Source organism: Orcinus orca, chromosome 1, assembly GCF_937001465.1.
Source record: "Orcinus orca chromosome 1, mOrcOrc1.1, whole genome shotgun sequence".
Classification (NCBI taxonomy): domain Eukaryota; kingdom Metazoa; phylum Chordata; class Mammalia; order Artiodactyla; family Delphinidae; genus Orcinus; species Orcinus orca.
In genome coordinates this window covers 179,563,821-179,578,395 of record NC_064559.1, presented here as the reverse complement: position 1 = coordinate 179,578,395, position 14,575 = coordinate 179,563,821, and the positions used below count along the sequence as shown (strand labels likewise).

The window sequence follows — 14,575 nt, the reverse complement described above, 5'->3', positions numbered from 1 at the left end:
TCCTCTTCCATGGAGCTTAGGGTCAAAGCTCCTAAGCTTTGTTCACTAATCTAATGCCACTTTTGGACTAAGCAAACCCAGTAACTAGCTGGGGCTAGATGCATAAGATACATTTGGAGAAATCACATGATAGTACCCTGACTAGAGCTGGACATAAATGCCACTGCAGGCTCTGTTGTTTTCCAAAGGTTATTTGGGGAGGAAACTATAGCTGGCCTTCCCTTCAAGTGCTAACATTCTAGGATTTGGGTGGAGACAAATTCAACTCCTAAGAAAAAGACTACCCTAACTTCCATGGGGATCATTCCAATTGCTTAGATTTCCCTAAGAAGATGGAGTATCTGCAGAGTAACAAAAGTAAGGTTTCACATATGTATCTTAATTTAGACATAAAAAATGAGTATTGTTCTTTTTAGTTACCCCACAGGGAGGCTGTATATCTATGTTTATCTATTCTAAAGGTGTAGCTCTTTTAGAGTTACCTCCATATATAGTTTACGAAATGGGAACAGATACGCACAACCAGGTGGTTACGCACCCACTTTAGTTACCAGATTTTGCTTTGAATCAAACGAGCACTGAAATACTTTCACAGCACCAAGATTTGCCACCATCAATGACATTAAAAAAAAAAACAGAGCAGTGTCATACATATATGAGTGGTGGCAGAATTATTATTGTGCTGGAAGGGTTCTGGAAGGGATCACTAAAGAGGGAGCACCCCAAACTGGAAAGGATGGGTATAATTATAAACTGGGCCAGGAAGCTCCTGGTGCTGGCCCCATGTCCACCCCACCCCCGTGCCCCAGATCCCCAACGCTGAGTTCACAGAACATCTACCCAAGTTTCTTTGATTGTTTTGACAGAATGGAGGTTTCTCTGAAGTTATTTCAAAGTTAAAAAAGTTTCTTTTTAAGATTCTGTTTAGATTTATAAATGGATAGGGGGCTAATTATCGGTACAGTAAAAGAGAAAATATAGATACTGGGGCCTGGGGCTTGTTGCAGCTAATACTGTGATCTGCTCTTACCTGTGGGGGCCTGCATGGCTGAGCTGGGGATGGTGGCAGCATCTTGGGGTACAGTGCTGGTATCCGGTTCAGGGGTGCTGGTTGTTGGTGAGGTGGGTGGTGGGTTCAGCAAAGTCCGAGGTTTCCTCTGTCAAAATGGATGGGGAAAAGTTTCTACCCATGATAGGTAACTTGTCTTCTCATTCCTCTATTCTTAGTACTTAATTCACGCATGAAACTGAAATACATTTGTGGATGGGACTGTTTTAATCTTTTTTTTTTTTACAGTTGATATATAGTTGATTTACAATGTTGTGTTAGTTTCTGGTGTACAGCAAAGTGATTCAGTTATATACTTATATATGTGTATTCTTTTTCAGTTTCTTTTCCATTACAGGTTATTACAAGATATTGAATATAGTTCCCTGTGCTATACAGTAGGACCCTGTTGTTTACCTATCTTATATATAGTCGTGTGTATCTGGTAATCTCAAGCTCCTAATTTACCTCTCCCTGCACTTCCCCCTTTGGTAACCATAAGTTTGTTTTCTATGTCTGTGTGTCTGTTTCCTAAAAGTGTTACAACTAAGTTCATTTGTAACATTTTTTCAGATTCCACCTATAAGTGATATCATATGATATATATTTTTTTCCACACAGCGTCTTGCCCAAAGCTGCAAATACAGTAGATGTTTAATAAATATGTATAAGATTCTGGGTTTCTGTATAGCCACAGCTTAATTCACTATCTTTTCTACTGTATTCAATATTATCATCTGAAGTCCAGGTTCTTTATTAGTTAGACAGAAAAAAGCAAAAAAAAAAGGAAAAAAAATGCTGTGGCTTAAGTCAACTTTGATATTAGTTTGTTTCCCTCTGTTGAAAAATGGAAACCTCCCTTCCCCTAACTCCACAAACTACTTTCCCCTGCCTACCTCTTCAGCTTATTACCTGTCATTTCTTATCTTAAACCTTATACTCCAGTAATCTCTAACTATAGTAGTTCTCTCAAAACCTGCAGTTTTACCTGGTCCTTGCCTTGACAATAATAAACCATCCCTTTTGCCTGGAATACCCTTTCTTTTTTTTTTTTTCCTTATAAATATCTGTTTATCCAGGAAGCTTTTCTGGATAAGCTTTACTGTCTCTTTTGTGCTATTTCTGTACTTTGTATTGTTGCATTTATCACAGTGTATTGTCAATATATATTTACATACTGGTGTCCCCTATTAGCCTGGCGCTCCTTGAGGGTCTGATTCTGTTTACCATTCCTACATGGTACTCGGCATATGATAAGTGTCAATAAATGTCTTTCAATGAAGCATACAGTATAGAATACCAATAATGGGGGAAGTAATAAAAATGATTTGAGAAGAATCTAGTATCTCCTCTATGCTGGTCCAGGCAGTCTCTGGGGGAGAGAGATCTCAGAAGGCTTTTTCCAAGAAACAGTTTTCTAAAAGCCTTTCTGAATGCAAGGAAAACATAACCATTTCTGAGATCCAGAAATCCCTTCCTACTGAATGTCACATGTAGGGTCCACTGTGGGAGCTGTATAAACCTGACTGACTTCTAGGATGGCCCTGCTTGTGAAAGCAGTCATGCAAACTCTTACAGAACATTCAACACACACACAGGATATGGATGTTTCCTCTCATTTTCTGATATTGCCACAAGTAAAAATCCAAATAAGCAATGAGTCAGGGAAGAAAGGAAATACCAGTTCAACTTCATTGAGTTGGTGGTAGGACTTCATGGGGTCCCTGAAGAAACAAACCTGGTGAGTTAGGTTCCCAAATATTGTAGAAAAAAGCAGAAAGATGTAAAGCTTTATTACTATTTGAGATAGGTGCATTTACATGTATTATATCTATTCATATATTAACGCAACTCCATTTTACTGGTGAGAAAACTGGGGCTCATGGCCATACTCAAAGCTTTCCCAAAGTCACACAGGTGGTAACAATTGGAGATGAGATATAAATCTAAGTTTGTCTGGCCTCAAAGTCTATGCTCTTGTCACAAGACCACTTTGCTTCAAAAATGAACATGAGGGTTATATCATGGGTTAAGTAAAGGCATATACACTTACAGGAATAGGCAAAAGGACAGGAAAGGGAATTAGGGAGTCAAATGCCATGCCATGAAGTACAGTATTAGATGAGAATTACTGCTACCAGGAGGACTGGAAAGAAAGAGGACTTGGGCTACTATGTTAGGACTTCCTGAGAAAGCAGAGCTGAGGCAATCAGAGAATCATAGTTCTTAGGTTTTGAAGGATCTTAAAGGTTACTTAATCCAACTATCCATCTAACACTTCTACTTTCCACTCCTTGAAAACATCCCTCCCAGTAGTCACCTGGTACCTGATGAAATACCTCTAGTGATGGGAGATCACTACTTGCATTTTGAAATAGATTTAACTGTTCCTTTTATGTTGAGACAAAGTCTGTCTGCTTGAGTTTCTGCTCATTGGTTGTGGTTCTGTCTTTGGAACCTCAGAGACAAGTTTTCTCTGTTTTTAATCTGTCAAGGTGCCTTCACATCGTCAAAAGCATGACTTCCCTGGCCTTGGAATCTTTAGAGCCTTCAGCCTCTCCTCCACAACATGAGAATGAGAAGACCGTAATGGACACAAAAATGAACCCCTGGGTTTGGGGTTAGTGGTAATAGATCAGGAGCATTATGTGTTACATAGAAGGATTAGGATGTGACATCAAGAATTCAAAACCAATAAATAAGAGATAATCTCAACTGGAACATCATCGCTAAAATCCATCCATCCATCCATCCATGCATGCATACATCCATCCACCTTGCATATACCGAACATTTCCCAAGAGATTGGGATATAGGGCACTGCAGAAGAAAAAGAGAAAAAAAGACTAGATTCCTGACCTTGAAGAGCTTATATTCGAGAAGGACTGAGGTCAGCTGGAGCTAATAAACAAAACAAACCCACCCACCCAACCAAACCTAGGGAGGAACTTATGAAATTAGAAAGGAATGCCTAGGGAGAACTGGGTATCATTTCTAAACTGGAACTCAGGTAGTCTAGTTTGGGAGGGAGTTGCAGAGAAATTCCCTGATAGCTAAGAAGTGAGTGGAGAAAGAAGGTGATGCCAAAGGAAGCCCTAGAGAAGCAGCTGAGTAGGTTTCATATCAATGGTTTCCCTAGGGAAGATACACATGGAGAACTGGTCATGACTAAAAGGTGATACTTTCAGTAACAGTGCTCAGTGAAGCTCGACCAAGCAGTCTTTTCCTACACCAGAGGTAAGTGTTAACCTCCCTCAGGAAATGTGAGAGAGTGAATGTGTGGTAGGGCAGCAGTGACCTTAGAACTAGAAGATCTGGAGACCCATCTCTGTAGCCTTTGCCATTTATTAGCTATGTGACCATAGCGAAGTCATTTCACATCTTTAAGTCTCAACTTATTTGACTATTTAATAACATTAACACTACTCATCTCCAAGGGTTTTGTGAAGATCATGTGATATATAGTGGTGTCAGGTGCAGAGCCTGATACTTAGTAAATATTCAATAATTTTCTTTCTTTCTTCTTCTTTTCTTTTTTTTTTTTTAAAAGAAGGTACAGGGACAGAAAAATAAATACATTTACAGAGTCACTTTTCTCTTTCTGTTCACATACTTGGGCATCCACTCTGGGTAGGTTAAAAACAATTAGGAGCAGGGCCTTCCATCTATGGAAGATATTAGACCAGAATTCCCATGAATGTAACTTTCAAAGTAAAAATTTGTTTCTTATCCATACGATCTTATCTGCAACATTACCAACTCCCAGGTAAGTAGCTAACGTAGGGATGACAATATAGGAGATTCTTCTTAAAAGCATATACAAGGGGGAGAACAGGGCCAGACACATCCCTTTCTAAGATGGATGGATATGGATGAGTTACCCCTTCATAACCATTTATCCCGTGCTGGCAAACCCACATTTTTACCTACCTTACTGCCAGGTTTGGGACCCCTCTTCTTTGGGAATTTCAAAGGTTCGGCTGACTTGGATGGGGTAGAGATGGGATGGGGAATTAGGGGCTTGGGTGTCCGGCCCCGCTTCTTTCCTGGTTTACGCCCCCTCTGCCCTGGTTGAGGCTCCAAGGCAGTTTTGGTGTTGCTGTGGATGCCAGGCTTCTCAGTGTTCGCCTCGGATGCAGGATAGGGATTCTTTGGAATCACAACTGCAAGAAAAAGACTCATTCTAACACCCCCTCTTCCCACTTGCATTCCCATCCCAGCCAGAGGGAAAAAAAGACTTGCTACTTCTGCTTGGATAGTTTTATCCCAGGAAGCTAGTTTCTTGGCATCTGACCTAAATGGTAGAAAATCTCAGAGGAGAACTGAATTTTGATCGGCCAGAATTGGAAGTTTTAATTATTTCTGGCAGATGCAGAAAAAATTAAACTGTTCTCCCCAAGGAATCTAGTTAAAGCATATAAACACAGGCTCAGAGATGGAATGGATCTCACCTACAATCTTCTCCTGCTAAGAATGAAGATCTGAGGCCCAGAAGAGGGAATGATGCCTTCCCTAGGTTATACAGTGAGTTGGGATAAGGACTTATGTTTTGAAACTGGGCCCTGACAACCAAATCAGGGATTTTCTATATCAATCTACTTAAAGTTTTAGTGTGATTATTGCAGTGAGGAGTAGTGAAACACATGGAAATATATACATTTGATAGCATATTTCCTTACCTTAAAAATCTTTGCTCCATATTACCTTTAAGGTAAAGTCCAAATTCTTTATTCTGATATCCAAAGACTTTTGTGACTCTGCCCCTGCCTTGCTCTCCAGTTATGTCTGATGTCATTTCCTATCACCCACCCCCATGTTCTAGCTCCTCTGTTTTCTGAACACCAATTCGTTCATATATGTTGAGTTCTCTATTCTTCCTGGTCAGACATACATTAGTACTCAGTTTTCAACACTCAGCTCCAGGGCCACCTCCTTACTGAGGCCTTGTCTGACTATGTCCCAACTCCATCAGTATTCCACTTACTCCAAAACATTCTGTAGACACCTATGTTAGAGTACTTTCAGTTTTACTCCAATCATTCTTCTTCTCCTTAATTGAGAATTTTTCATGGTAAGGGGTATCTAATTCATTCCACAAAGTTATTAAGCACTTACTACAGGCTATGCACTAATCTAAGCACTGGGGTAGAACAGTGAACATAACATAGTTTCCATTCTCACGGAACTTACCTCCTAGTCGGGGGAGACAGAAAATAGGCAAGTAAGTATACAGTATAATGTTAGGTAAGTGCTATGATTAAAACTAAAGCAAGGTAAGGAGACAGAGGGGTGAGGAAAGTCCTCTTTGAGGAGGTGATGTTTGCACAGAGCTCCCAAATGAAATAAAGGCAAAGCCTTATGAAGATCTGAGGAAGATCCAAGTAGAGGGTATATAACAAATGCAAAGATTCTGAGATGGAAACATGTTAACGTGTTTGAGAAATGGAAAGGAGGTCAGTATAGCTGGAATTGAGTGAGCGAAGGGGAGAGTGGTGGGAGATAAGGTTAGAAAGGGAGTAGTAATAAGATTGTGTGGGATTTTGTAGGCCATGAAAACGAATCCAAACTTATTTTAAGTCTAAAGGGAAGCCACTGGAGGGTTCTGAGCAGGGTGTGACTGGGTGTACTTAAAAGGAGCACTCTGGCTGTTCTGGGAAGGGACAAGAATAGAACTAGGGAGACAAGTTAATAAACTAATTACAGTGGGTAGGTAGAAGATGGTATTTCTTGTGCTTCCAGGTAGGATGTTATAGATCATGACAGTGTAACATTGCTGATGCAGCAACTAGAAAAAGTCAGATAAATTATCTTTAAAAGACATTGCATTGTTGTAAAAATCGTGAGGATTAGATGAACTGGAATTCCAGACCTGGGTGGAGAGGGCTCCTGGAGTAGCTGACACTGTTTACTTTTCCTGAGGACATCTGCCAAATTTGGGCATGAACCGACAGTCAGGCTTGGCCTGTGCAGAGGAGCTCCACTGGAGGAAAGAAAAATCAGAGAGGCTCTGTGACAGATTGGAACTTGAGGAGTTCCATCTGTGTGGCCAGTTTTTCCCAAGGGACATTTGCTGAGTTCTGAGCCTGCACACTGGAGCTGCAAAGCTAGGCTGAGAGCTTCTAAAAAGGCAGAGTGAAAACTGCTATAATCTTGTGATTTCAGGAGACAAGGTTCCACTAGAAGGAGGAGGTCTACCTCTAGCACAGCTGATCTCCTCTTCAAGATAAATGCCATATTTTGAAATTGTAAGGACTGAAGGGTCAAAGAACCAAGCCCCAAACCTCTCAAGGGTAGGACAATCTCTTGCAGTTTTTCAGGACTATGAAGATGGAGACCCATTAGGTTCTCAGTCGAGAGCCCAAGAGGGACCAGGTGCAAGGAACACGGATATGAACCATAGGTACAATTCAGATCTGAACTAGCTCAATCCATGATTAGACTGAGGGGATCAGGCCCTTATCCTATTAGCCTAAAGGAAAGAGGAAAGGAAGAATTCTTTCTGATGGAAAATATCAGCTGGAGTCTCAACAGTTCTTTTATATAAAATATCCAGTGTGTGTGCATGCGTGTGCGTGCGTGTATGTATATACACATGACATAAAAAGAGGCAGAACAATGTGACTGGTAATCAAGAAAAATACAGACAATAGAAGACTCATGTATGATCCAGATAATGAAGCAGACTTTAAGATAACCAAAATTAATATGGTTTTAAAAAGTAGAGGAAAAGATGAACAAAATGTAAGAAAAGATAAGTAATACAGAAAACTGGAACCTATATAAAAAATTAAATGGACACACTAGAATAAAAGATACAATATTAAAAATTAAGAACTCATTGGATAGATTTAAGGGCAGACAAGACCCAGCAGAAGAATTACTGAATTTGAAGAAAAATCAATAGAAAACATGCAAAATGAAGCAAAAATATGGAAAAAACAGGTTAGAGCAATAGAGACACGTGGACACAGTCAGTAGATCCAAAATATGAGTAACTATAATCCCAGTGAGAGAAGACAGAGAGAATGAGGTAAAAGCAATATTTGAAGACTAATGAAAAAAGAGCTCAGCAATCCACAAGCAGCAAAAATACAAAAAAAAAACACCCCCAAATATACCAAAACCCATCACTGTTAAATGGCTGAAAATAAAATACATAAAATACAAGTGAAATGAAAGACAAAGATAAATTTTTAAAAGCAGTTAGAGAGAAAAGGATTACTCTTACAGAAGCAATTGACTTTTTAATAGAAACTATGAAAGTAAGAAGCAATAGTTTTTTGTTTTTTTTTTTTGAGATACGCAGGCCTCTCACTGTTGTGGCCTCTCCCGTTGCAGAGCACAGGCTCCGGATGCGCAGGCTCAGCGGCCATGGCTCACAGGCCTAGCCACTCCACAGCATGTGGGATCTTCCTGGACCGGGGCATGAACCCGTGTCCCCTGCATCGGCAGGTGGACTCTCAACCACTGCGCCACCAGGGAAGCCCAGAAGTGATAGTTTTAAATGATAGTTTTCAAGGGACAAAATATATAAATTGCCAACCTAGAGTTCTATGCTTAGTGAAAATATCCTTCAAAAATGAAGGTGAAATAGTATGGAAACAATCTAAGTGTCTGTCAACAGATGAACAGATAAAGAAGATGTGGTGTATATATGTATATATATATATATGTGGTATATATATATGTGGTATATATATATGTGGTATATATATATGTGGTATATATATATTGATATATATTGATAGATATATATATATTCCATATATATATAGAAAAGAATACTACTCAGCCATAAAAAAGTGAAATTTTTGCCATTTGCAGCAACATGGATGGACCTGGAGGGCATTATGCTACGTGAAATAAGTCAGACAGAGAAAGACAAGTACCGTATGATCTCACGTATATGCAGAATCTAAAAATACAGCAACCTAGTGAATGAAACAAAAAAAGAAGCAGACTCACAGATATAGAGAACAAACTAGTGATTACCAGTAAGGGAGGGGAGGGGCAATATAGGGGTAGGGGGAAGAAACAGGGTTACAATGCAATTATAAAAAATCATCTGTGTGAGACTTCCGGGAAGATGGCGGAAGAGTAAGACGCGGAGATCACGTTCCTCCCCACAGATACACCAGAAATACATCTAAGCGTGGAACAACTCCTACAGAGCATCTACTGAACGCTGGCAGAAGACCTCAGACCTCCCAAAAGGCAAGAAACCCCCCACGTACCTGGGTAGGGCAAAAGAAAAAACTAAACAGAGACAAAAGGACAGGGACGGGTCCTGCACCAGCGGGAGAGAGCTGTGAAGGAGGAAAAGTGTCCACACACAAGGAAGCCCCTTCGCGGGTGGAGACTTCGGGAGGCCGAGTGGGGGAGCTTGGGAGCCGCGGAGGAGAGCACAGCAACAGGGGTGCGGAGGGCAAAGCGGACAGATTCCAGCGCAGAGGATCGGGCCGACCGGAACTCGCCAGCCGAGAGGCTTGTCTGCTCGCCCGCCGGGGCGGGCGGGACTGGGAGCTGAGGCTCCGGCTTTTGTCGGAGCGCCGGGAGAGGACTGAGGTTGGCGGCGAGAACACAGCCTGCAGGGCGTTAGTGCACCGCGGCTGGCCGGGAGAGAGTCCGGGGAGAAGTCTGGAACTGCCGAAGAGGCAAGAGACTTTTATGTCCCTCTTTGTTTCCTGGTGCACGAGGAGAGGGGATTAAGAACGCTGCTTGAGAGAGCTCCAGGGACGGGCGCGAGCCGCGGCTAAAAGTGCGGAGCCCAGAGACAGACATGAGACGCTAGGGCCGCTGCTGCCGCCACCGGGAGGCCTGTGTGCGAACACAGGTCACTAGCCACACGCCCTTCCGGGGAGCCTGTGCAGCCCGCCACTGCCAGGGTCCCGGGATCCAGGGACAACTCCCCCGGGAGAACGCACAGGCGCGCCTCAGGCTGCAACGTCTCGCCGGCCTCTGCCGCCGCCGCCGCAGGCCCACCCCACACTCCGTGCCCCTCCCTACCCCCGGGCCTGAGTGAGCCAGAGCCTCCGAATCAGCGGCTCCTTTAACCCCGTCCTGTCTGAGCAAAGAACAGACGCCCTCCGGCGACCTACACGCACAGGCGGGGCTAAATCCAAAGCTGAGCCCCTGGGAACTGTGAGAACAAAGAAGAGAAAGGGAAATCTCTCCCAGCAGCCTCAGAAGCAGCGGATTAAAGCTCCACAATCAACTTGATATACCCTGCATATGTGGAATACCTGAATAGACAACGAATCATCCCAAATTAAGGAGCCCTGTGGATGAAAGGCTCTTGGTGCTGCAGCCAGGAGTCAGTGCTGTGCCTCTGAGGTGGGAGAGCCAACTTCAGGACACTGATCCACAAGAGGCCTCCCAGCTGCACATAATATCAAACAGCAAAAATCTCCGAGAGATCTCCATCTCAACGCCAGCACCCAGCTTCACTCAACGACCAGCAAGCTACAGTGCTGGACATCCTATGCCAAACAACTAGCAAGACAGGAACACAACCCCACCCATTAGCAGAGAGGCTGCCCAAAATCATAATAAGTCTACAGACACCCCAAAACACACCACCAGACGTGGACCTGCCCACAAGATCTAGCCTCATCCACCAGAACACAGGCACTAGTACCCTCCACCAGGAAGCCGACACAACCCACTGAACCAACCTTAGCCACTGGGGACAGACACAAAAAACAACAGGAACTACGAACCTTCAGCCTGCAAAAAAGGAGACCCCAAACACAGTAAGATAAGCAAAATGAAAAGACAGAAAAACACACCGCAGATGAAGGAGCAAGATAAAAACCCATCAGACCTAACAAATGAAGAGGAAATAGGCAGTCTACCGGAAAAAGAATTCAGAATAATGATAGTAAGGTTGATCTGAAATCTTGGAGATAGAATGGACAATAGAATGGACAAAATGCAAGAATCAGTTAACAAGGACCTAGAAGAACTAAAGATGAAACAAGCAACGATGAACAACACAATAAATGAAATTAAAAGTACTCTAGATGGGATCAATAGCAGAATAACTGAGGCAGAAGAACGGATAAGTGACCTGGAAGATAAAATAGTGGAAATAACTACTGCAGAGCAGAATAAAGAAAAAAGAATGAAAAGAACTGAGGACAGTCTCAGAGACCTCTGGGACAACATTAAACGTACCAACATTCGAATTATAGGGGTTCCAGAAGAAGAAGAGAAAAAGAAAGGGACTGAGAAAATATTTGAAGAGATTATAGTTGCAAACTTCCCTAATATGGGAAAGGAAATAGTTAATCAAGTCCAGGAAGCACAGAGAGTCCCATACAGGATAAATCCAAGGAGAAATACGCCAAGACACATATTAATCAAACTGTCAAAAATTAAATACAAAGAAAACATATTAAAAGCAGCAAGGGAAAAACAACAAATAACACACAAGGGAATCCCCATAAGGTTAACAGCTGATCTTTCAGCAGAAACTCTGCAAGCCAGAAGGGAGTGGCAGGACATATTGAAAGTGTTGAAGGAGAAAAACCTGCAACCAAGATTACTCTACCCAGCAAGGATCTCATTCAGATTTGATGGAGAAATTAAAACCTTTACAGACAAGCAAAAGCTGAGAGAGTTCAGCACCACCAAACCAGCTCTACAACAACTGCTAAAGGAACTTCTCTAGACAAGAAACACAAAAGAAGGAAAAGACCTACAATAACAAACCCCAAACAATTAAGAAAATGGGAATGGGAACACACATATCGATAATTACCTTAAATGTAAATGGACTAAATGCTCCCACCAAAAGACACAGATTGGCTGAATGGATACAAAAACAAGACCCATATATTTGCTGTCTACAAGAGACCCACTTCAGACCTAGAGACATATACAGACTGAAAGTAAGGGGATGGAAAAAGGTATTTCATGCAATTGGAAACCAAAAGAAAGCTGGAGTAGCAATTCTCATATCAGATAAAATAGACTTTAAAACAAAGACTATTAGAAGAGACAAAGAAGGACACTACATAATGATCAAGGGATCGATCCAAGAGGAAGATATAACAATTGTAAATATTTATGCACCCAACATAGGTGCACCTCAATACATAAGGCAAATACTGACAACCATAAAAGGGGAAATCGACAGTAACACATTCATAGTAGGGGACTTTAACACCCCACTTTCACCAATGGACAGATCATCCAAAATGAAAATAAATAAGGAAACACAAGCTTTAAATGATACATTAAATGAGATGGAGTTAATTGATATTTATAGGACATTCCATCCAAAAACAACAGAATACACATTTTTCTCAAGTGCTCATGGAACATTCTCCAGGATAGATCATATCTTGGGTCACAAATCAAGCCTTGGTAAATTTAAGAAAATTGAAATTGTATCAAGTATCTTTTCCGACCACAACGCTATGAGACTCGAGATCAATCACAGGAGAAGATCTGTAAAAAATACAAACACATGGAGGCTAAACAATACACTACTTAATAACGAAGTGATCACTGAAGAAATCAAAGGGGAAATCAAAAAATACCTAGAAACAAATGACAATGGAGACACGATGACCCAAAACCTATGGGATGCAGCAAAAGCAGTTCTAAGAGGGAAGTTTATAGCAATACAATCTTACCTTAAGAAACAGGAAACATCTCGAATAAACAACCTAACCTTGCACCTAAAGCAATTAGAGAAAGAAGAACAAAAAAACCCCAAAGTTAGCAGGAGGAAAGAAATCATAAAAATCAGATCAGAAATAAATGAAAAAGAAATGAAGGAAACGATAGCAAAGATCAATAAAACTAAAAGCTGGTTCTTTGAAAGGATAAACAAAATTGATAAACCATTAGCCAGACTCATCAAGAAAAAAAGGGAGAAGACTCAAATCAATAGAATTAGAAATGAAAAAGGAGAAGTAACAACTGACACTGCAGAAATACAAAAGATCATGAGAGATTACTACAAGCAACTCTATGCCAATAAAATGGACAACCTGGAAGAAATGGACAAATTCTTAGAAAGGCACAACCTGCCAAGACTGAATCAGGAAGAAATAGAAAATATGAACAGACCAATCACAAGCACTGAAATTGAAACTGTGATTAAAAATCTTCCAACAAGCAAAAGCCCAGGACCAGATGGCTTCACAGGCGAATTCTATCAAACATTTAGAAAAGAGCTAACACCTATCCTTCTCAGACTCTTCCAAAATATAGCAGAGGGAGGAACACTCCCAAACTCATTCTACGAGGCCACCATCACCCTGATACCAAAACCAGACAAGGATGTCACAAAGAAAGAAAACTACAGGCCAATATCACTGATGAACATAGATGCAAAGATCCTCAACAAAATACTAGCAAACAGAATCCAACAGCACATTAAACGGATCATACATCATGATCAAGTGGGGTTTATTCCAGGAATGCAAGGATTCTTCAATATACGCAAATCAATCAACGTGATACACCATATTAACAAATTGAAGGAGAAAAACCATATGATCATCTCAATAGATGCAGAGAAAGCTTTTGACAAAATTCAACACCCATTTATGATAAAAACCCTCCAGAAAGTAGGCATAGAGGGAACTTTCCTCAACATAATAAAGGCCATATATAACAAACCCACAGCCAACATCGTCCTCAATGGTGAAAAACTGAAAGCATTTCCACTAAGATCAGGAACAAGACAAGGTTGCCCACTCTCACCACTCTTATTCAACATAGTTTTGGAAGTTTTAGCCACAGCAATCAGAGAAGAAAAGGAAATAAAAGGAATCCAAATCGGAAAAGAAGAAGTAAAGCTGTCACTGTTTGCAGATGACATGATACTATACATACAGAATCCTAAAGATGCTACCAGAAAACTACTAGAGCTAATCAATGAATTTGGTAAAGTAGCAGGATACAAAATTAATGCACAGAAATCTCTGGCATTCCTATACACTAAGGATGAAAAATCTGAAAGTGAAATCAAGAAAACACTCCCATTTACCATTGCAACAAAAAGAATAAAATACCTAGGAATAAACCTACCTAAGGAGACAAAAGACCTGTATGCAGAAAATTATAAGACACTGATGAAAGAAATTAAAAATGATACAAATAGATGGAGAGATATACCATGTTCTTGGATTGGAAGAATCAACATTGTGAAAATGACTCTACTACCCAAAGCAATCTACAGATTCAATGCAATCCCTATGAAACTACCACTGGCATTCTTCACAGAACTAGAACAAAAAATCTCACAATTTGTATGGAAACACAAAAGACCCCGAATAGCCAAAGCAATCTTGAGAACGAAAAATGGAGCTGGAGGAATCAGGCTTCCTGACTTCAGACTATACTACAAAGCTACAGTAATCAAGACAGTATGGTACTGGCACAAAAACAGAAATATAGATCAATGGAACAGGATAGAAAGCCCAGAGATAAACCCACGCACATATGGTCACCTTATCTTTGACAAAGGAGGCAGAAATGTACAGTGGAGAAACGACAGCCTCCTCAGTA

At 41.0% G+C, this 14,575-nt stretch overlaps 1 protein-coding gene across 15 annotated transcripts in view; it reads right to left on the bottom strand.

The window, feature by feature from the left end:
• SCMH1 (Scm polycomb group protein homolog 1) overlaps nt 1-14,575 on the bottom strand; it is a 200,415-nt gene that overhangs the window by 40,488 nt on the left and 145,352 nt on the right. For 14 of the 15 annotated variants that reach the window (XM_033421987.2, XM_033421981.2, XM_033421989.2 and 11 more), the window contains 2 exons: nt 4,979-5,211; nt 1,031-1,157 (listed from right to left, as the gene is read on the bottom strand). The exons of the other annotated variant lie outside the window; for it this stretch is intronic. In XM_033421987.2, the coding sequence (XP_033277878.1) occupies nt 1,031-1,157; nt 4,979-5,211 (360 nt within the window). The remainder of the gene's footprint in view (nt 1-1,030; nt 1,158-4,978; nt 5,212-14,575) is intronic. 15 annotated transcript variants of the gene reach the window in all.